Source organism: Schistocerca americana, chromosome 7, assembly GCF_021461395.2.
Source record: "Schistocerca americana isolate TAMUIC-IGC-003095 chromosome 7, iqSchAmer2.1, whole genome shotgun sequence".
Lineage (NCBI taxonomy): Eukaryota > Metazoa > Arthropoda > Insecta > Orthoptera > Acrididae > Schistocerca > Schistocerca americana.
In genome coordinates this window covers 175,123,377-175,144,877 of record NC_060125.1, presented here as the reverse complement: position 1 = coordinate 175,144,877, position 21,501 = coordinate 175,123,377, and the positions used below count along the sequence as shown (strand labels likewise).

The following is a 21,501-nucleotide window of genomic DNA, read 5'->3' as shown; positions in this document are numbered from 1 at the left end:
CTTGCTACTTTCTTTCAATACCTGAGCCAAATTTCTTAAGTCTTCATCTCTCAAGTTTCTAGAATCTTGATATTCATCTGATTCTTGATGGGCTAATCCCACACCACGATCACGAGCAACTGAAGCTACGAAAATTGAAATATATTTCTGTGAATACTGTAGAGCAAAAATTATTACAGTCTTTATTAATAATTACTGGACTGAATATATACAGCACACAAGGAACTTACATTTTGGTTTCCACTGTGAGTAAACATGCATCTCACTATCCATTCCAACAACAAGTATACCGTCTCGAACCCATGATATCTGCATAGGCAAAGGTGGTAAACTATCAGCTGTTACCAAGTCCACCTTACGCAACTTCATCCACCTATAAACATGTTACAGTGAAACTAAAATAATGTATCTGAAATTTGGGCTACTGCGCGTATTTGACTTATATCAATAAGTTAAAAATAAAGACTATTATAATACAGCAACAAAAAATAGTAAAAGATGATATAATTATTGTTTTCCCTGCTTTAGCCACTTAATTCTCCAATCACAACTCAATGCATTGGCTGCATTACTATTGAAAGGGTACAGGAAAGGTGACGAGATGTTTCTCGTACCTTATTTTAATTTCAATAGTAGATATAGTATAGTGTAGCACGTGTTTCTCACAAGTGTTTAGCTGATTTGAAAGACAATTAAACTTTGGGCCTCTAAATTAAATTAGTGTCCACCTTATGTCTGAATTCTGTTAGCTGGTTCCTCTTGCTACACCACCTCTAAATTTCTACACAAAATCAACAGAACACCGAAATATACGTACTTTCAAGAAATAATAAGTTCCATATTAATAAACTAATTGAAATTATTTTGATGTCACTTGCATTTAATCACACAGTAAACTGTTAACAAAATGCCACCTGAAGACGATCAAAATATGAAACACATAGCAATAATTATGTGATACTGTCAAATGAATAAACATAAATAAAGCCCAATCACAGTGGACTATTCCAGTATGACACAATGCCGAGAAGAACATCTGTAAATGAAACACATATTGTTACTTTCGAGCAAATGTAACCACAAATGACAGCTCACATGCCACAGTAGCAGCTTGCACCTGCACACCTAAAACAAAGCTGAAAAGAAATAACTATGCCAGATCTAATTTGGACAAATATATGTGCTGTTTCTATTCATTTAGAATCATGTAAGGAAGTCTAAAAAATTAAGCAAGGAAGGAAGGAAGATTGAAATTTAATGCCTCACTGACAACAATGCAGTCATTTGAGATAGAGCATAAACTCAGGCAAAGTTCCGAAAGGAAATCAGCCACGGCTCTCTTTAATAAACCATTCTGACACTTGCCTAGCTAAGCCAGAGAAAAAAGATCTGCAGGTATGTATGAGAATTTTTAACTTCGCTTCTTTTGACGAGAATTCGGAGTGTTACTATTCCACCAGTTTCACAATGCTCAATTTAAAAGAAGTGGACATGCCATGATCTGGAAATAGTCATGAAGGCTGAGAGTTTCAAAACAAAACTAACCAGAAAATTTATATGACAATAACATTTCAAGATACAAATTTTGTGGTATGCTGTTCAGTGACTTACACAAATTTTCAGACTTTAATTTTACCATTCTACATAAAATAACAGGAACACAGAAGCTGGCATTCTGAAAATATCATGGATGGTGCAATTTTGATTTGAAGTGGGGAAAGTTCATACCATCATGTACATGAACATGGTACACACAATGATCTTAATCCACTTTAAAAGAATTGCATCTGATATATTAATACAACTTCTAATAATTATCATATTTGTTTCATTCTGTCTAATTCTTTTCAAATTCATATTATTTGTAATGATATAAATACATATATGTAGAATTCATAGTTTCAACTTAAGTTTTTAAATTATTACTTCTCACTCTGAGCACATTACCAAAATAAATTAACATTTTCAATATGAATGTAGTTAAAACTCTCCCACTAAGACATAGTCTAACACAGTAAATACAGTAAAAGTATACTGAAAGATTAGTTAAGAAGTGTTAAAACAACAAATATTTAGATTATGTACCTTACTTCTCTAAGTAGTAACACTTAACAACAAAACAAATGACAGAAGTTAAGGACAGGGGATGAGATAATTAGCACGAAAAAGCATAAAAGATTAAAGAGTTATGGTATGGAAGCACCAGTGATTGTATTATAGCTGAGCTCTGGCTTTTCTTTGCTATGAGGGTTTTGATAAGAAGCGCAATTCCATTATGAAGCACAAATACATATTTTTACCTATAAAATAACACACATTACAAGTGTGTGTAAAACATACACACATAAGCTAACAAGCAAAGTCAGGAAAAGAGCAATGTTAATCCACAAAATTGTTTTACTAATCACACAATAGAAGGATCTGCTAACTTCTAATTATCTATTCAGTAGCACTTTTAGAAGTACATTAACTGAAGTCACCTGATCTCATCCACAAACTGAGGAACAGCCAATGAAGAAGCCTTCCTCAAGATAGGCCTGTTTGTTGACTGAGACTCTTTCATAGCCTTCATGTTCGCTTGGGCAAGGTCACTTGAAACAGGAGTAAACAGCAAGATCTGTAACAATGTAATTTGTATTTGCTTGTACCTATCTAACCATTAACCTCTTAACACAGTAACCAACATAAGTAAAATTTCCTACCTTGCTTCCTACGCCAACAGTAAGTATATGGGAACCATCTTCTTTTGATACCCAATCTAGTTGCACTAAGTGTTTCTGAGTAAGTGGGCAGGTATTTCCACATTCTATGATTGACTTACGCAGTGACTGCAATGTACTGAAACTGGGAACTGCTAACAAACCTGCAATGTTAGGGAAATCCATTAGAGTTAATAAAACAATTTCTCAGAAAGTTTAACACACTGTCTATATTTGTTAAGTCAGAATCTTGTATTTTTGGAATTACTGCAAAGGGTTTTAAGCATGTTTCAATAAGCCACATACATGCTGTCAATGAGCTGAAAAGAATAAATGACGGAATATGATAAAAGCTGTAGAATTTATACACTGAAACATCAAAGAAACTGGAATAGGCATGTGTATTCAAATACAGAGATACGTAAACAGGCAGAATAAGGCGCTGCAGTTGCAAATGCCTAAATCAGATAACAAGTGTCTGGCGCAGTTGTTAGATCAGTTACTGTTGCTACAATGGCAGATTATCAGGGTTTAAGTGAGTTTGAACTTGGTGTTATAGTCGGCACATGAGTGATGCGACACAGCATCTCCAAGGTAGTGATGAAGTAGGGATCGAATCTCCAACATCACTGCGGCTTGAAAAAGATTCTGCAAGGACAGGACCAACGATGACGACTGAAGAGAATCGTTCAACATGACAGAAGTGCAACCCTTCCGCAAATTGCTGTAGATTTCAATGTAAGTATCAGCTTGCGAACCATTCAATGAAACACCATCAACATGGGCTTTCGGAGCCAAAGGCACACTTGTGTACCCTTGATGACTACACAACACAAAGCTTTATGCCTCGCATAGGCCTGTCAACACCAACATTGGACTGTTGATGACTGGGAACGTGTTGCCTGGTAGGACGAGTCTCATTTCAAATTGTATTGAGAGGAGGGACGTGTATGGGCATGGAGACAACCTGATGAATCCATGGACTCTGCATGTCAGCAGGGGACTGTTCAAGGTGGTGAAGGCTCTGTAATGGTGTGGGGCATGTGCGGCTGGAGTGATATGGGACCTCTGATATGTCTAGATACAACTCTGACAGGTGACATTTACATAAGCAACCTGTCCGATCACCTGCATCCATTCACATCTACTGTGCATTCCGATGGACTTGGCCAATTCCAGCGGGAGAATGCAACACCCACACATCCAAAATTGCTACAGAGTGGCTCTTGGAATACTCTTCTGAGTTCAAACACTTCTGCTGGCTCCCAAACTTCCAGACATGAGCATTATTGAGCATATTTGGGATGGCTTGCAATGTGCTGTTCAGAAGAGCTCTCCAACCCTCGTACTCTAGGGAAATGTGCCACATTCTTTGGGTCTACAGGTTAGGTGTTTCAGGGATATTAGTTTAAGGTGGTGGTGGTGTTATAAAGTACTGGCCTACTGGGATACACCATTGTGCACTTATATTTGGGTATTCGGCACTGAAGTTCCTATAAACTTATTTGCTTCTTAAAATCATTGTTTAATCAAATAATTAGACAACTAGGTGGATCTGGGTTTTCAAATCACAACTTCAAACCCCCCCCCCCCCCCCCCCCCCCACACACACCAGAGGAGCTGAACACACAGTGCTGGTAATGGTGTGGGTGGACTGGGTGGAAAGAGGGAGAGAGGGGCAGTAAGCTGAAGGGGGGTTGGTAAGTGGTAAAGGGAGCAAGCGCATGGGATAGGAATGCACCCGGGGCTCCAGAGCATGCAAGTTGTGGAACACACAATGACAATGCGAAGGTATAGATTGGGTAGGGGGTGACAGAACAGATGTGAGGAAGACTGTTGTGTAGAGGGTTTGGGTGCAGTGGGTTAGCAGAGGATGTACAGTGAGGAGAACTCTTGTATGTGTAATTCTGCACAGCTGGTGCTGGAGTGAAGGAGCCAGATGGTATGGTTTGTGAAGCAGCCACTGAAATCTAGCATGTTGCTCTCAGCAGTGTGTTCTGCCACTGGGTGCTCAAACTCTATTCTTGGCCACAGTTTGGTGGTGGCCATTCATTTTGGGGAACAATTGATTGGTGGCCATTTCCACATAGAATGATGTGCAGAAACTGCAGCAGCTGGTTCGCATGCTACTTTCACAAATGACCCTGCTTCTGATGGGTTAGGATAAGCTTGTGACAGGAATGGAGTAGGATGTGGTGGGTGAGAGAACTGGCAGGTTTGGCATCTTGGTTTTCACAGAGAGGTGACCCTTGTGGCAAGGAGTTGATAGTGGGACTGGAATAGGGATGGACCACAATGACGCATAGGTTGGGTGTGTGGCAGAATACCACTTTAGGAGGCGTAGGAAGCATTGTTGGTAGGATGTTCCTCATTTTTGGGGATGACGATAAGATATAATTGGATCGCTGAAAGAACATCTGTGACAGATGGTGGATATGCTACCAATGCTATTATGTGACTGTTTGCAGTTACATATGTTGTTCACCCTACTATACTGTTTGCAGTTGCATATGTTGTTCACCCTACTATACTGTTTGCAGTTGCATATGTTGTTCACCCTACTATACTGTTTGCATTTGCACATGATGTTCACCCTACTATGAGTACCACACCAGAAAATTCTACAGCCCTTGCAATGCCATACTACTGAAAAAATGGTAATAACCTTGAGCAGTGAAGCTACTGACAATGACATAGAGATGTGAATAATGACAACATTCTCTTTGAAGACTGTGGAGTCTACCCTCTTCCATAAGTTGCAGGTAAGAGATGCATCTATGTGTTAAAATACAGAAACATCAAAATCTTTCATTTATCTCGACATACATTTCCAAACTTTTTTTTTTTTAAATTGTTGTTGTTGCTGTTCCTGCTGCTGCTATCATATCCTAATCTTATTATTAACTCTTCCACTCTTTTTCCAACACACCTTTTCAGTGCCATGATGATTCCAAGATGTACCGTGTATGTTTGACAATATTGTTCCATTCCGTGAGAGTAATATGCTCCATGCCACACATACTAAAAATTTTATTTCTTTTAATTTAAAACTTCTATTTCACTCTGCAGCATATGATTTCACCTGAACCCACACAAGTCCTGTTGCATTAAAATGGCAATAATATGGCAGGAGGTGCAAAACTCTATGACCATTTCTTTCTGCAATTTTGTCAGTCTCATAAAAAGGTTGTAGAGGACTGAGGATAGGGTGTCTTGGCAAGGGTTCAGATCATGAAGACACTGTCAATGAACCTGACCTAGACAAAGAATTTGGGATTTTGAGAGGCAAGGAAGATTTCCTCTAGGTGTCCAATAAACAGGTCAAATGGCTCTGAGCACTATGCGACTTAACTTCTGAGGTCATCAGTCGCCTAGAACTTAGAACTAATTAAACCTAACTAAGCTAAGGACATCACACACATCCATGCCCGAGGCAGGATTCGAACCTGCGACCGTAGTGGTCGCTCGGCTCCAGACTGTAGCGCCTAGAACCGCACGGCCACTCCGGCCGGCAATAAACAGGTCACCATAGGAGAATGTCATGCGGGTGGTCATGGCTCTGGCATGGATTTGTCTGTATATATTCACCTAAAAAGAGAAGTAGTTGTGAATGAAGATATAACTAGGAAGGTGTTTAAGTAATTAGGTAGTGGGTTTGGAGGCAGAAGGAAGTTGGGAGGGACAGTGTTTGATAGCAAAAAGGCTATGGACATGACGGATGTTGGTATTGAATTGGACTCCTTGGCATTTTGTGGTGAGCCTGCACAATGTAGCTGCAGAGGTCTTTTTTCTTTTTTTCTTTCTCTTCTTTTCACTAGTTCATTTCAGATTTATCTGGAAACTAGCAAAGTTTTCATTCTTTTTCATGTGTCTGTTGGCTAGTCAATGCTTCTTCAGTGAGTGGTCTCCTTTACTCCTAAATTATTAACAACTGTAGTTAAACGAGAGTTTCTTACTTCTGCTTTCATTTAGTGTCTTCGCAGAAGGTAATGAACTTTGCTTGTATTACCTGACAAGACGAACTGTAGTCCCAACTGGAGTGACAGCAACACTGTTTCCATAATGAATCTTCACTCTTCAGTGGAGTGTGTGCTGATATAAAACTTCCTGGCAGATTAGAACCGTGAGCCAGTCTGGGACTCGAACACAGGACCTTTGCCTTTCACAGGAAAGTGTTCCACTATCCAAGTACGACTCGCAAACAGCCCTCACAACTTTACTTCCTGCAGGACAATTTCTGTGAAGTTTGAAAGGTAGGAGACGAGGTACTGGCAGAAGTAAAGTGAGACAAGGTACTGGCAAAAGTAAAGTTGAGAGGATGGGTTGTGAGTCGTGCTTGGGTAGCTCAGTAGATACAGTACCTGCCAATGAAAGGTGAAGGTCCTACTTTTGAGTCCTGCTCCAGCACACAGCTTTATCTGCCAGGCAGTTTCAGTATCAATGTGTTTGTGATTGAAAAGAAAAGAAATGGAATGTGGCTTAACCGAGCCCTACGACCAAGATATTTCCTACAATGACTGTGACTACTATCTCCACTGTGAGATAGTTTGTTTTCTTTTTCAGAGTTTGCATAACTAGAATTTGTTTGGTGTAATAATAGACTTTTTTGAAAAATGTAAGATACAGTTCTGGTTAAGAAAATTATAAAATCATTGAATTCTGTACTAAAATCTAATACAGCACTTTTCCTTCACCAAATTATAGCAAAAGTATTTTTTCACTAACCTCCACTTGTCTTTTGAAGGCTGTGGTGATCATGCCCAGTCTGATCACCATTCTTGAGTGGAGATCGAATGTCTTCTGACGACAGTGTTTGCAATATGTGGTTCAAACGTTGCTTCTTTTGTAAAAAACGGCTATCATACAAGTAGCTGAGGTCCAGGTGAGGATCTACTTGAATACGGGGTAAATGAATATTTTTTAAGTGAATTGTATCTTCCAGCACCCATTCTGAACCTGAAACAAATTGTGCAAAATGTCACCTGCATGTGTTTTGATATCTAGTTTTTATCATATTTTTGCGTTCTGTACTATAAATATAACTGTGAACCACTTGACATATAAATATATGAAAATAAAAAATAGTAACAATTTTCTTAAATTCTTTCAGTATAAGTTACTAAATAAGTCTCTCTCAGCTCTGTAATACACAAATTATTCTGGTTTTATCCAAGATAAAAGGACAACAAATGAGCTTGGTGAGGGGAAGGGGAATATAGAGCAGAAAAAAAATTAAATTGGTACAACAGAGGAAGTGAAATACACGATGTTACCACCCTTTGTTGGCCAACACCTCAGCCCTTACAACTAAATCAGCCAGTCTTTTCTCTCATACAGAGAAAGGACCAACTGAGTCATCAGCATTGGTCCAGGAGCCCCGAAATTTGCGATGGACGGTATCTACATTAATACAGAGCACCCTTGTGAGCCACTGCTATGAACTCACCTGTATTTTCCCTAGGCTCAGTATGGTACTGGCTGCCAGCCAGTGGCACACTGACCCAGGAGTTGAGTTGCACCGAGGTCTGCACATGCCGGTGTCTACCAGAACCATCATAGGTCAATGGCATATAACCCAGACCAGAGGCCACTTAATCTCTCTCACTTGCACTGTTATGATCCTCACTAGTACTGGGATCTTGTGAACTGATCTTTGCTATGATCTTGGCTGCGCTATTTCAAACTTGTAAATGTCTGTGTTATATTGTGAAGTTTGATGCTCTCACTAAACAATTTAACTATTACAGGTACTTTTATTGTGTGGTTACCACAAACGAGTTTTGTAAATAACGAGTCGATCATCAAAAATGTCAAGTATTATTTCCACAATGTAGTTTCCTGACAATGTTAAAATACCCATCAGACTAATCTAATACATACCAAATGTGTGTGCCAAAGATAAAAATATCATGATTGGCATGATCTTATGCATACAGAGATTCCGATTTTTGTTGTAACTGTAGGTAAAAACACATGGAAACTGAGTAGCAGTCTACTCAATTTTGTATCAAAACAACAAATTTAAGATATATTTCTTCCTGAAATGCACCTATTAACACCCATTAAAACATCAGAGAAATAATTTGGAAGAATTTGTGTGCTGTGGTATTCACTCTAAAAAGACTGGTTCATACCTGTGGAAGTTTTTTCATCTTTGTATAACTACCACAAGCTGTATCCATTTCAACCTGCTTACTATAGCAATCCTGGATCTCCTCCTACAATTCCCCACCCCATTCTCCACTCACTCCCAACACCAATACCAAATCATCTGTTTGTGATGTCTTGGATTGTGCCTATCAGCAGATCCATTCTTTTAGTCATGTACCATAAAGTTCTTTGTTTGCCTGATTCAGTGCAGTACTTCTTCACTAGTTAATCAACCTATCCAACTAATTTTCAGCATTCCTCTGTAACACCACATTCCAAAACCTTCTATTCTTTTCTTGTCTGTGCTATTTATGGTCAATATTTGACTTCCATATAACACTAAACTCCAAAAACATACTTTCAGAAAACACTTCAAAAAGCTTAAGTTTATTTTGATGTTTCTTTTTCAGGAAATCTTTTCTTGCTATGGCCAGCCTGTATTTTATATAGTTTCACAACTTCAGACACTGTCAGTTATTTTGCAGTCCAGATCACAACAACAATAATAATAATAATAATAAAAACTTGTCTGCTCTGCTACCTTTGGTGTCATTTCCTAAACTAATTCCCTCAGTAAATGCCTTATTTAACGCTTTCAGACCTTCTGATTACAGCTGTGAACATTAACTTTCACTTTGTCTTCACTGCAACAGAAGTATTTTTCCCAAATGGGAACATGAGGTACACATTTGTGACTGTTTAACCTTTTCATCATGTGCAAGTGCTGCCAACTGTTGAGCACCACTATGAAAATATTAGCAAGTCAATGCAGCAGTGCATAGCAGGTCATGACCACCAGAATACACGGATGTGGTTGATTCACTATATTCTACCATATAATTGAATATTGTTATTGTTATTTTGGGTGATAATTCTTGAATTATCATGTTACTATTCATTACAATAGAGATTTTTCATAATTAATTATTTTAGTATATAAAATAAAGCCAAGTGTGCAACGTATGCTTTGAAAACAGTTACATATTTTTGTATAAATCTTGCATCTAAAATCATTAAAAAGTTACCTAAGAGCATTACCACATAAAGAAAAATTTTCTTTCCTCTAGCAAAAAAAATCAGGTTTGAAAGGGTTAATTTAACTACTTTCCATCACCCTTGTTTAACTTTTGTTGTTTTCATCTTACAACTCCTTTTCAAGATATCCACTGTCTTCAACAGTTCTTCCAAGTTCTTTGGTGTCTCTGACTGAATTATAATAACATTAGCAAAGGTTGAAGTTTTTATTTCTTCACACTGCACTTTAATTCTTCCTTGCTTTACGCAAAGATCAAACAACATAGGAAAAAGGTTGAATCCAAGCTTCAATCCCTTGCCAGTTACTGCCTCCCTTTCACTCTCTTCGACTCTTATAACTGCATTTTATCCCGGATGACCAGTGAAATCTGTTAAAAGCTTTTTGTAAATCTACAAGTGCTTTAAATGTGGGTTTGACTTTCTTGGGCCTATTTCTTAAGATAGGTCATATGGACTGTAATGTTTTACATGTTTCTACATTATATTCCTGGAAGTGGAAGGGGGGGGCGGCAAGTTTGATGTTAAATCATGGGAAGGATATTCTGAGATCAGCCTACATGTGTGGCAGAGCCAGGTTTGAAACATTTCCTGTGCTTATCATTGTGTGAACTGAAAGCTCTTTCTCAGTTGGACACACTAATAAACAAAATTTTTGACACTTAATTCATACTCTTGTCTCTGGTACAATCATGGATGCTGTCTAATTTTGCTGCATAAACAGACTGCTATTTAATATTTTCAATTTTCCTTCAAACAAATTTGATGCCGTTGTTTTTTTTTACTTCATATGAGGCGAGTGAGCACTGTGGGTGATTGGGGCTCATTCACAGCGTACCATAAACTGACTGCTATTGTGTCTGCTGTGCAGGCAAAAGATGTTGAAACGACACGCTCCAGTATGCTGTATAGGTTGTTTTTTTTAATCAATAATAATCAGTTAATTGTTGTTTTGGTTTTCTTGGGAGGCTTTGGTTAAAAAGCGTAATTAGCCCTGATGAGCAGTCTGTGACTATGAGAGTGAATCAAATATAAACAGGATTATTATTCCAGAATGAGATTTTCACTCCGCAGCGGAGTGTGCGCTGATATGAAACTTCCTGGCAGATTAAAACTGTGTGCCCGACCGAGACTCGAACTCGGGACCTTTGCCTTTCGCGGGCAAGTGCTCTACCAACTGAGCTACCTAAGCACGACTCACGCCCGGTTCTCACAGCTTTACTTCTGCCAGTATCTCGTCTCCTACCTTCCAAACTTTACAGAAGCTCTCCTGCGAACCTTTGGAAGATAGGAGACGAGATACTGGCAGAAGTAAAGCTGTGAGGACCGTGCGTGAGTCGTGCTTCGGTAGCTCAGTTGGTAGAGCACTTGCCCGCGAAAGGCCAAGGACCCGAGTTCGAGTCTCGGTCGGGCACACAGTTTTAATTTGCCAGGATGTTTCATATCAGTGCACACTCCGCTGCAGAGCGAAAATCTCATTCTGGAAACATCCCCCAGGCTGTGGCTAAGCCATGTCTCCGCAATATCCTTTCTTTCAGGAGTGCTAGTTCTGAAAGGTTCGCAGGAGAGCTTCTGTAAAGTTTGGAAGGTAGGAGACGAGATACTGGCAGAAGTAAAGCTGTGAGGACCGTGCGTGAGTCGTGCTTCGGTAGCTCAGGTGGTAGAGCACTTGCCCGCGAAAGGCAAAGGACCCGAGTTCGAGTCTCGGTCGGGCACACAGTTTTAATCTGCCAGATTGTTTCATATCGGCGCACGCTCCGCTGCAGAGTGAAAATCTCATTCTGGAAACATCCCCCAGGCTGTGGCTAAGCCATGTCACCGCAATATCCTTTCTTTCAGGAGTGCTAGTTCTGCAAGGTTCGCATGAGAGCTTCTGTAAAGTTTGGAAGGTAGGAGACGAGATACTGGCAGAAGTAAAGCTGTGAGGACCGGGCGTGAGTCGTGCTTCGGTAGCTCAGTTGGTAGAGCACTTGCCCGCGAAAGGCAAAGTTCCTGAGTTCGAGTCTCGGTCGGGCACACAGTTTTAATCTGCCAGGAAGTTTCAGGATTATTATTTTTTAATAAGTTTACTTCAGTTTCAGAAAAATTCATACACTCATAATTATTTTTCTATATAGTCTCCTGAGTGGGAAACACATTCTTCAAAGTGGAAAGGCAGTTTCCTGATCCTGTTTTCGTAAAATGAATGTGACTGTGACAACAGCCAGTTGGGCACGAACACTTCGATAGCGCCATCCTCATCGTATCTGTGTCCTCTAACTGCTTCCTTTAGTGATTCAAACAAAGAAAAATCACATAGTGGTAAGTCTGGACAGTAGGAAGGATGTTCTATATTGGTCCAGAACAATTCCTGAATTTTTTGTTGAGTACGGGCATCTGTGTGTGCTTTAACACTGTCATGAAGCATGATGACATCCCAGATTGGAAATGTGAGACCATTCTGACATTATGCATGTTTTGTTTGTACAGACAACTGCAATAACTTTCGGCACCGAGAGATAGTTTTTGGCTTTGATGGTAGCAGATTCATTCTTTTTGTATCATTCCATGCTGCTGTTTTTTTTCTCAATTACATGGCGTAATGGTGCACCCATGTTTCATCACAAGTCTAGATCTGAAGTAAAAAAATGTTCCTCTTTGGTTTGATATAGCGTTGGTAGCTGTTTGCACATCTCAAGACAATGACATTTGTGCTCTGTGATGAGAAGATGAGGCACCCACACTATGAACTCTTTCTGAAATCCAGGGTTGTCAGTAATGACCGCCTGAGCACTACCGTAGCTTAGAACAACCCCAGGAGCAATTTCAACAATTGTTATTTGGTGATAGTCGTCAATAAGCTGTCTAACAATGCGAATATTCTTCTCAGTCATGCTGGTCCTCTGACAATGTCAGTGAGCTGCATTCTCAACTGTTTCTCAACCTCATAAAAACTGTGTGTGCCATGCAATCACTTGAGTCTTTTCCAGGATGTCATCCCTGAATTGTGCCACAAAACTTTCAAATTTCGGATGGTTTTACACTCTCTGTAGTGAGAAACTTTATTATACGCACTGTGCAACTGATGACAGAACCTCTTCATATTACATCATGATTCTGACTGCAGCAATAGTACGACAACATTCTAGCTTTGGAGAACAATTACTGGAAACAAAAGCAAAAATGTGGAGAGATCCTGCCTCTCTCAGTTTACAAACAGGCACATAAAACAAAAATTGGGGTTTATATTTGATTCACCCTTGTACAATGAAGAGAATATATGTATTAATATTAATAAAAAATGGACTATTCTTTATATAATACCAATAAAAAGAGAGATCGCAAATATATACTGGTTTAAAAATTAGCTGCCTTTTCTAGAAACTGATCAAATCTGCTAATGAGTGTAAGCCCAAGATATAAGCCCATTATATCTGGCAAGCAAGAAACAACTAAATGAAGAGGAAGTTAACTAAAAAGAAATGACAAATCAGTAAAAGTTGTTGTTTTTTGTTGTTGCTGTTGTGGTCTTCAGTCCTGAGACTGGTTTGATGCAGCTCTCCATGCTACCCTATCCTGTGCAAGCTTCTTCATCTCCCAGTACTTACTGCAACCTACATCCTTCTAAATCTGCTTACTGTATTCATCTCTTGGTCTCCCTCTACGATTTTTACCCTCCACGCTGCCGTCTAATGCTAAATTTGTGATCTCCTGATGCCTCAGAACATGTCCTACTAACCGGTCCCTTCTTTTTGTCAAGTTGCGCCAGAAACTCCTCTTCTCCCCAATTCTATTCAATACCTCCTCATTAGTTACATGATCTACCCATCTAATATTCAGCATTCTTCTGTAGCACCACATTGCGAAAGCTTCTATTCTCTTCTTGTACAAACTATTTATTGTCCATGTTTCACTTCCATACATGGCTACACTCCATACAAATACTTTCAGAAATGACTTCCTGACACTTAAATCTATACTCGATGTTAACAAAGTTCTCTTCTTCAGAAACGCGTTCCTTGCCATTGCCAGTCTACATTTTATACCCTCTCTACTTCGACCATCCTCAGTTATTTTGCTCCCCAAATAGCAAAACTCTTTTACTACTTTAAGGGTCATTTCCTAATCTAATTCCCTCAGCATCACCCGACTTAATTCGACTACATTCCATTATCCTCGTTTTGCTTTTGTTGATGTTCATCTTATATCCTCCTTTCAAGACACTGTCCATTCTGTTCAACTGCTCTTCCAAGTCCTTTGCTGTCTCTGATAGAATTACAATGTCATCGGCGAACCTCAAAGTTTTTATTTCTTCTCTATGAATTTTAACACCTAGTCCAAATTTTTCTTTTGTTTCCTTTACTGCTTGCTCAATATACAGATTGAATAACATCGGGGAGAGGCTACAACCCTGTCTCACTCCCTTCCCAACCACTGCTTCCCTTTCATGCCCCTCGACTCTAATAACTGCCATCTGGTTTCTGTACATATTGAAAATAGCCTTTCGCTTCCTGTATTTTACCCTTGCCACCTTTAGAATTTGAAAGACAGTACTCCAGTCAACATTGTCAAAAGCTTTCTCTAAGTCTACAAATGCTAGAAATGTAGGTTTGCCTTTCCTTAATCTTTCTTCTAAGATAAGTTGTAAGGTCAGTATTGCCTCATGTGTTCCAATATTTCTACGGAATCCAAACTGATCTTCCCCGAGGGTGGCTTCTACCAGTTTTTCCATTCGTCTGTAAAGAATTCGTGTTAGTATTTTGCAGCTGTGACTTATTAAACTGATAGTTCGGTAATTTTCACATCTGTCAACACCTGCTTTCTTTGGAATTGGAATTATTATGTTCTTCTTGAAGTATTTCGCCTGTCTCATATATCTTGCTCACCAGATGGTAGAGTTTTGTCAGGACTGGCTCTCTCAAGGCCATCAGTAGTTGTAATGGAATGTTGTCTACTCCCGAGGCCTTGTTTCGACTCAGGTCTTTCAGTGCTCTGTCAAACTCTTCACACAGTATCATATCTCCCATTTCATCTTCATCTACATCATCTTCTATTTCCATAATATTGTCCTCAAGTACAGCGCCTTTGTATAGACCCTCTATGTACTCCTTCCACCTTTCTGCTTTCCCTTCTCTGCTTAGAACTGGGTTTCATCTGAGCTCTTGATATTCATACAAGTGGTTGTCTTTTCTCCAAAGGTCTCTTTAATTTTCCTGTAGGCAGTATCTATCTTACTCCTAGTGAGATAAGCCTTTACATCTTTACATTTGTCCTCTAGCCATGTCTGCTTAGCCATTTTGCACTTCCTGTCGATCTCATTTTTGAGACGTTTGTATTCCTTTTTGCCTGCTTCATTTACTGCATTTTTATATTTTCTCCTTTCATCAATTAAATTCAATATTTCTTCTGTTACCTAAGGATTTCTACTAGCCTTCGTCGTTTTACCTACTTGATCATCTGCTGCCTTCACTACTTCATCCCTCAGGGCTACCCATTCTTCTTCTACTGTACTACTTCCCCCATTCCTGTCAATTGTTCCCTTATGCTCTCCCTGAAACTCTGTACAACCTCTGGTTGTAAAGTAAAGTAATGTTTGACAAATAACAGCCTCCAACCATAACATATAAAAGAAGAACAGTTGGAGCTGATGTATTTTGGGGAAGATTAATATTTATAGCAGCAGTGAGTGCTGAGAAACACCTTTCAACTGTTCCCACATTGTTTTCATCAAAGTTTAAAGATCAACAAATGCCAAGACTGTTGCTGAGAAATGCCAGCAGCGATGCTGCAGTTGCTGGGTCCCACTACTACCAACTGTCATCGTAGAAGTGAATGCAGTTGCTGACACACAGTCTCGGACTGATGCAGTCAGGAACTCCACTACAGTAGCAGATGACACTAACGACAAGCTGATGCAAAGTGATTCTGAAGATGAACCAGGTCAAACTCAACCACCAGCGATTGAGTTTCTGAAACTTTATCAGAGAAAGAACGGCAAGAAAAGACAAAATTAGCTATTTCTTTGTTGAAATTTAATAGCTTAAGTAAGATTAGATGAGGCCAACAATGACTCTGATAAAATTTAAAAAAACTGTAGTAGATTCAAACAAAAAAATTATGGCTGCAAATATTCACTCAAAATAATGAGTTTAATGTTAAAGTGGACAATTTAAATAAAGAAATAAATACTTACAATAAAAAATTTAGAGACCTTGTCAGCAGCCTTTGAAGTTTGTAACCAATATAATATAGACAGACTTGCAGAATTAAATGGTAGTATGACAAAACTTGACAAATGACTGGATCATATTGCAGAGCTGAGAGTTGAAAAAAGGTTAAAATCAGTTGTTAATATAATTAATGGTCAATTAAACAATTTAAAACTTAAATAGACAAAGAAGTAGTTAAAAACAACCCATGTTTGAAAGAGGAGTTAAACAAAATTTATAAGTACTATGAAGGGCTGAGCAGAAAGTGTTACCTGATGTAAATTTCAAAAGAAAATTACAGAAAGAGAGTTTTCTTGAATATAGCAACTGAATTAAGGGAAAATAAACAAACAGTGATAAATTTACAGAAATATATGAACTGTAACAACCACTTGATTACTGAATTGGATGAAACATTCTGACAAAATACAGCTAGGGAAATGGGAATACTATAGCCAGTACCAGCAGATTTTGTATGCTGAAAAGAACAAACTGACAGTAAGTTACAGGAAATTACTTGGTAGATCATAGAGATTGCTAACCCCACACATATATTAAATGTACTGAAAGCACTGCTAGTAAAAATAGTGGATATAGCGTTGTAGGAATTGCACTGTTGATTTGGAGGAGAAATGTGAGGTGACACATGGCAGTGGATACCTTCTGGGAGAAACAGAGGGAAGAGTGCCATGCAGCAGTAGTCTCCTTGATTGTGCAGATTTTATTAGAGGGGGCAGTAGCCAATCAGATGTCATTCCATCTTTGAGCTATTATCTGCACCTGTAAATCCACTTCTGCGATCTGGAAAGCAAATGTGGGGCAAGTTATAGCTCCTCTAGCCAAGCGATTAGCCAGTTCATTCCCTGAGAACTTAGGACCCAGAGAAAGTCAACTGAGCCATTTGTGTTACTAAGTTCAATGAGTAGATCATGAATAACACACACACAGGGTGACAGGAGTGACATTGGTCAATGGCCTGATGATTGCTATTGAGTCACAATAAATTAAAATACTGTAAAGGGAAGATCATTTAATAAAGTGGAGGTCTCTGTCAATAGCTATCATTTCCACTGTAAAAATGCTACATTTTCCTGACACCCAGAGGGTGTAAAAACATGTCCCGTCTTATCCACAGTTTTAGAGCCATCAGCGTAAAAGGTAACAGCATCCTGAAACTCCAAAAGAACTCGAAGTAACAGATGCCAAAAGGTCAGAGACTTTAGAACCTGGAAATAGATCAGTCCTAATTCATGGCTTGGGCACCAACCAAAAGGGGCAGGGGGGTGTGTGTGTGCATTGAAACATGGGGAGCACATTCCAGGGATGATAGGTGGAGATCCTAGTGGAGAACTGCAAGGTGCATTCCAACTGGCAATCCTAGCTGAGGGCCAGTATCAGGAGGCTGACACACCTTGTATGTGAAAAGAATGGGATATGTTGAACAATCAGGGAATTGTTGGATGATGATTACATAGGAGACCAAGAGGTAGTACCGTAGGAAATGAAGAGGTAACATCCCCACTTCTGAAAGGAAACTGTCTATGGGACTAGTCTGGAAGATGCCACTGGTCAGACGAACTCCAGATTATGGGCCGAGTCTAACAATTTCAAAGCCGAAGGTGCCACTGAGCCTTAAACCTGGTGACCATAATGCATTCTGGATGAGACCAGGGCCTGGTAAATATGGAGAAGCACAGCATGATCCACACCGCAAGAGGTGTGGGCAAGGAATCAGAGAGCATTACGCTTCCACATACAACTAGTCTTTAGCAGATGAATATAGGACAGCCAAGTCAGTTTTTTTTAATCCAAAAGGAGGCCCAAAAATTGGGACCATGGAACAACTTCTAAGTGCTGGATAGCCCTGTGGAGTTCTGGATCAGGATGGACCAAGTTATGATAACAGAAATGCATGACCCACATTTTTGCAGGGGAGAACTGGAAACCATGGGAAAAGATCTATGCAGAGGCATGTTGAATGGCACCTTGGAGTGTCATTCAGCTGACGCTACTGAGTGGGAGCTGTACAAAATGCATAAGTTGTCGACAAGCAGCGCAACGGTGACCACTGGCCCAACTGAGCTCACTAGCCCATCGACTGCGATGAGAAAAAGTGTGACACTTAGGTCAGAGAGCTGCAGGACACCGTTCTCTTGGGCCCATGGACAGTTGAGTAAAGTATCAACTCAAACCCTGGCCTGTGGGATAAAAACTGATGGAGACTTGGAAGTACCCATCATGGAGGGTAAGTAAAATATGACAGTGCCAAGTGGTGTTGTACGTCTTTTGTAGGTCAAAAAAGACTGTTATGAAGTGTTGGTGTTTAGAAAAAGCCTGCCGGACTGCTGTTTCCAACCAGATCTGTTGTGAATTGTCCCTCCTGGAAACCTCACTGATAGGGGGACAAAAGGCCCTAAGACTTGAAAACTCTACATAATGTGTGGGCAACCATTATTTGCAGAACATGCAGATGAGGCTAACTGGTTTGCAGGTGTCGAGAGATGTTTGGTTTTGCCTGGCTTAAGATTGAGATGATGACACCATATCGCCACTGCGAAGATAAGAACCTTCGAGGCAAATACGTTTGAAGACCCTGAATACATGTAGCCCTTAACTAACATTAGCCCTTAAGTAACATTCAGGTTTTGAATTGAATCAGAGCCTGGGGTCATACCATGAGACAAGACAACAACCTGAAGCAGCGCCCAGTCAATGAATGGGCGCTAAATCATTTGGCTTGGCAGGGGGTAGGACGAAACATAGGGATCATCTTCAACTTGTCATTTCTGCTGTAGAAAGACAGCCAGATAAGAAGAGGATGCTGATGCTGTCATGAAGTGGGTCACAAGGTGTTCAGCAAGGAATGGTGCATTGGTACATAGATCAGCCTTATGGACAAAGAGTTGTAAACAGTTGTTGATCATTGGTGGCCCAGAAGACTACAACTTGGCGTGCACATGGGATGAAGAAACATATGTTCCCAGGGAGGAGACACAGCACTCCCAGCATTCCATCATCATCATCATCATCATCATCATCATCATCATCATCATCGTTGTTGTTTTCCAACTTCAGTTTCCCTGGTGTGGTGTACAAGTGCTTGCCATCTCCTTCTGCCTTCATACACCTTCTGTTCCAGGACAACTTCCCATTTGTGTCCTTTCTCAAAAAATGTTCAAATGTGTGTGAAATTTTATGGGGCTTAACTTCTAAGGTCATCAGTTCCTAAGCTTACACGCTACTTAACCTAAATTATCCTAAGGGCAAACACACACACCCATGCCCGAGGGAGGACTCAAACCTCTGCTGGGACCAGCCGCATAGTCCATGACTGCAGCGGCTTAGGCCACTCGGCTAATCCCATGCAGCTGTCCTTTCTCTTCCAAATATAATCTTACATCCTCTATCCAGCATTTTCTTGGTCTCCTCTGTGGTTTTCTTCCTATGAGGTTCAGGTTGAAATACTTTTTGGCATGTCTTACGATGTTCATTCTCATTACGTGCCCATACCACTGAAATCTACGTTTCTTTATGACACTGGTAACAGGAACCTCAATACCAGCTACTTTTCTATTCATTCCTGAATTTGTCATTTCTAGTTGTTTGAGTCATAGCTCTAATGAATCTCACTTCTGTTGCCTGAATTCTGCTGAGGTCTTTGTTTAGTAGGATACATGTTTCTAAACCACATGTATTGGTATGAAACAGATGTGGTACATGGTCACTTTTGCTTTTCGTGGTATTTTATCGTCCCAGAGAAGATTTCTGATTTGACTATAAAAATTTTGTGCTTTCTGTGTCCTGCTGTGTACTTCCTGCTTAATGGTGTTGTCTTCTGAGATCATGCTTCCTAGGTACCTGAAATGGGAAATATATTTTACTTTGACTCCTTCTAGAAATATATCTGAGATTGATCCTTGCCTGTTGTTGGTCATTTCTACTGTCTTCATTTACTTATTTTTAGTCCAAAATTTTTGAATGTGTTATTTCCATCATTATCTTTCTTTTGTGCTTCAGCTTCTGTATCTCCACATACTATCAAATCATTGGAAAAAAAACAGATCATTTGGTTTGCTGTCTATTTTCTTGATAGATTTTATGATCTTGTCCATTACTATTACAAACAGGAGTGGTGATAGCGCACTTCCTTTTTGGACACCTCTCTCTGTTTCAAACCATTCTGATGTCCGTTGCCTATCTGGACACAGCTGTAATACTTTTGGTACAGCATCTCGGTTTTATAAATTAGTTGCTTTGGCGCCTTTAGGTCTTCAAAACATTCCCATATCTTGTTTTGAGGAACACTGTCACATGCTGTTTCAATTTCCACCAATACAATCACAAGAATTCTTCCATATTCCCAGTACTTTTCTATCAGCATTTCTTACTGCAAAAATAAGATCCATAGTACCTTGGTCTTTCCTGAACCCCTGTTTTTCTTCCTCAAGTAAAGGTTCTTCTATCTTTCTAAGTCTCATTTCTACGATCTTTTACAACAGCTTCAGGGTGTGTGACAGCAGCGTGATGCCTCTGTAATTTCCACATTTTCATCGATTGCCCTTTTTAATCAGAGGGATGGTGATTCCTTTGCTCCAATCTTCTAGGATTTTGTTTTCTTCCCAAATCACTGGTAACACTCTATACAGCCAATTTAAGTCTAATATTCCAGCTGCCTTTTTCATGACTGAGCTGAGATCATCAAAGTCTGTCGACTTCCCATTCCGCATAGTCTTTAATGCTGTTTCCATCTTAGCCCATGTTAAAGAGTGTCCATTGGTTTGGACTTCATTAATTATTCTACAGTTGCTGATGGTTGTGAGGTCCCCTTCTCCATTTAGCAGAATGTTGAAGTACTTTTTCATTTCATTCCTGATCCCTTTCTCTGTTCATATTAAGTTACAGTCATCTGTTTCCAGTGCAAGGATATTTGCATAGTCATTTTGTTTACTCTTTAGTACATTGTATAGTCATTTCCAACTTGCCTGACAATCTTCCTCTATACTTTAGTAAAACTTTTTCTTTTCTTTGTGGATCAGTCTTACAGCTAATTTCTTTCTCTAGCGTTCCTGTGCTAGATGTTCAATTGCTAATTCATTAGGTGCATCATCTATTTTCTGTTTTTCATAGTATAATTTTCTTTTAAGTACGTTTCTATCTTCTGCTGTCTTGACCTGATCATTCCACCAAGATGTTTCCTTCTCTTTTGTGTCACAATCGTTTTACCGCAGATGTCTCTGGCTTCTTTAACATGGGTTTCTTTGAATTTAGACTATTCGTCTTCTACTCCCCCTTCTCAGTTTTGGGCAATCTGGCTGTTACTCATGCTTCATAGTTTCTTTTCTTCTACATGTCCTTCTTACTGAATTTAATTAGACAGCAAGCCTTACTACAAAGTTTCTTAGAAGTGATAAGGTTACTTTGTGAAGGTGGTG

The 21,501-nt window shown here is 39.5% G+C and overlaps 1 protein-coding gene across 1 annotated transcript in view; it reads right to left on the bottom strand.

The window, feature by feature from the left end:
- The window catches only part of LOC124621800 (dmX-like protein 2), a 351,417-nt gene that overhangs the window by 179,419 nt on the left and 150,497 nt on the right, over positions 1-21,501 (bottom strand). Inside the window, exons 22-26 of the mRNA XM_047147237.1 lie at positions 7,425-7,655; positions 2,703-2,863; positions 2,481-2,617; positions 231-373; positions 22-125 (exon numbers count right to left, since the gene is read on the bottom strand). Of these exons, the coding sequence (XP_047003193.1) occupies positions 22-125; positions 231-373; positions 2,481-2,617; positions 2,703-2,863; positions 7,425-7,655 (776 nt within the window). The remainder of the gene's footprint in view (positions 1-21; positions 126-230; positions 374-2,480; positions 2,618-2,702; positions 2,864-7,424; positions 7,656-21,501) is intronic.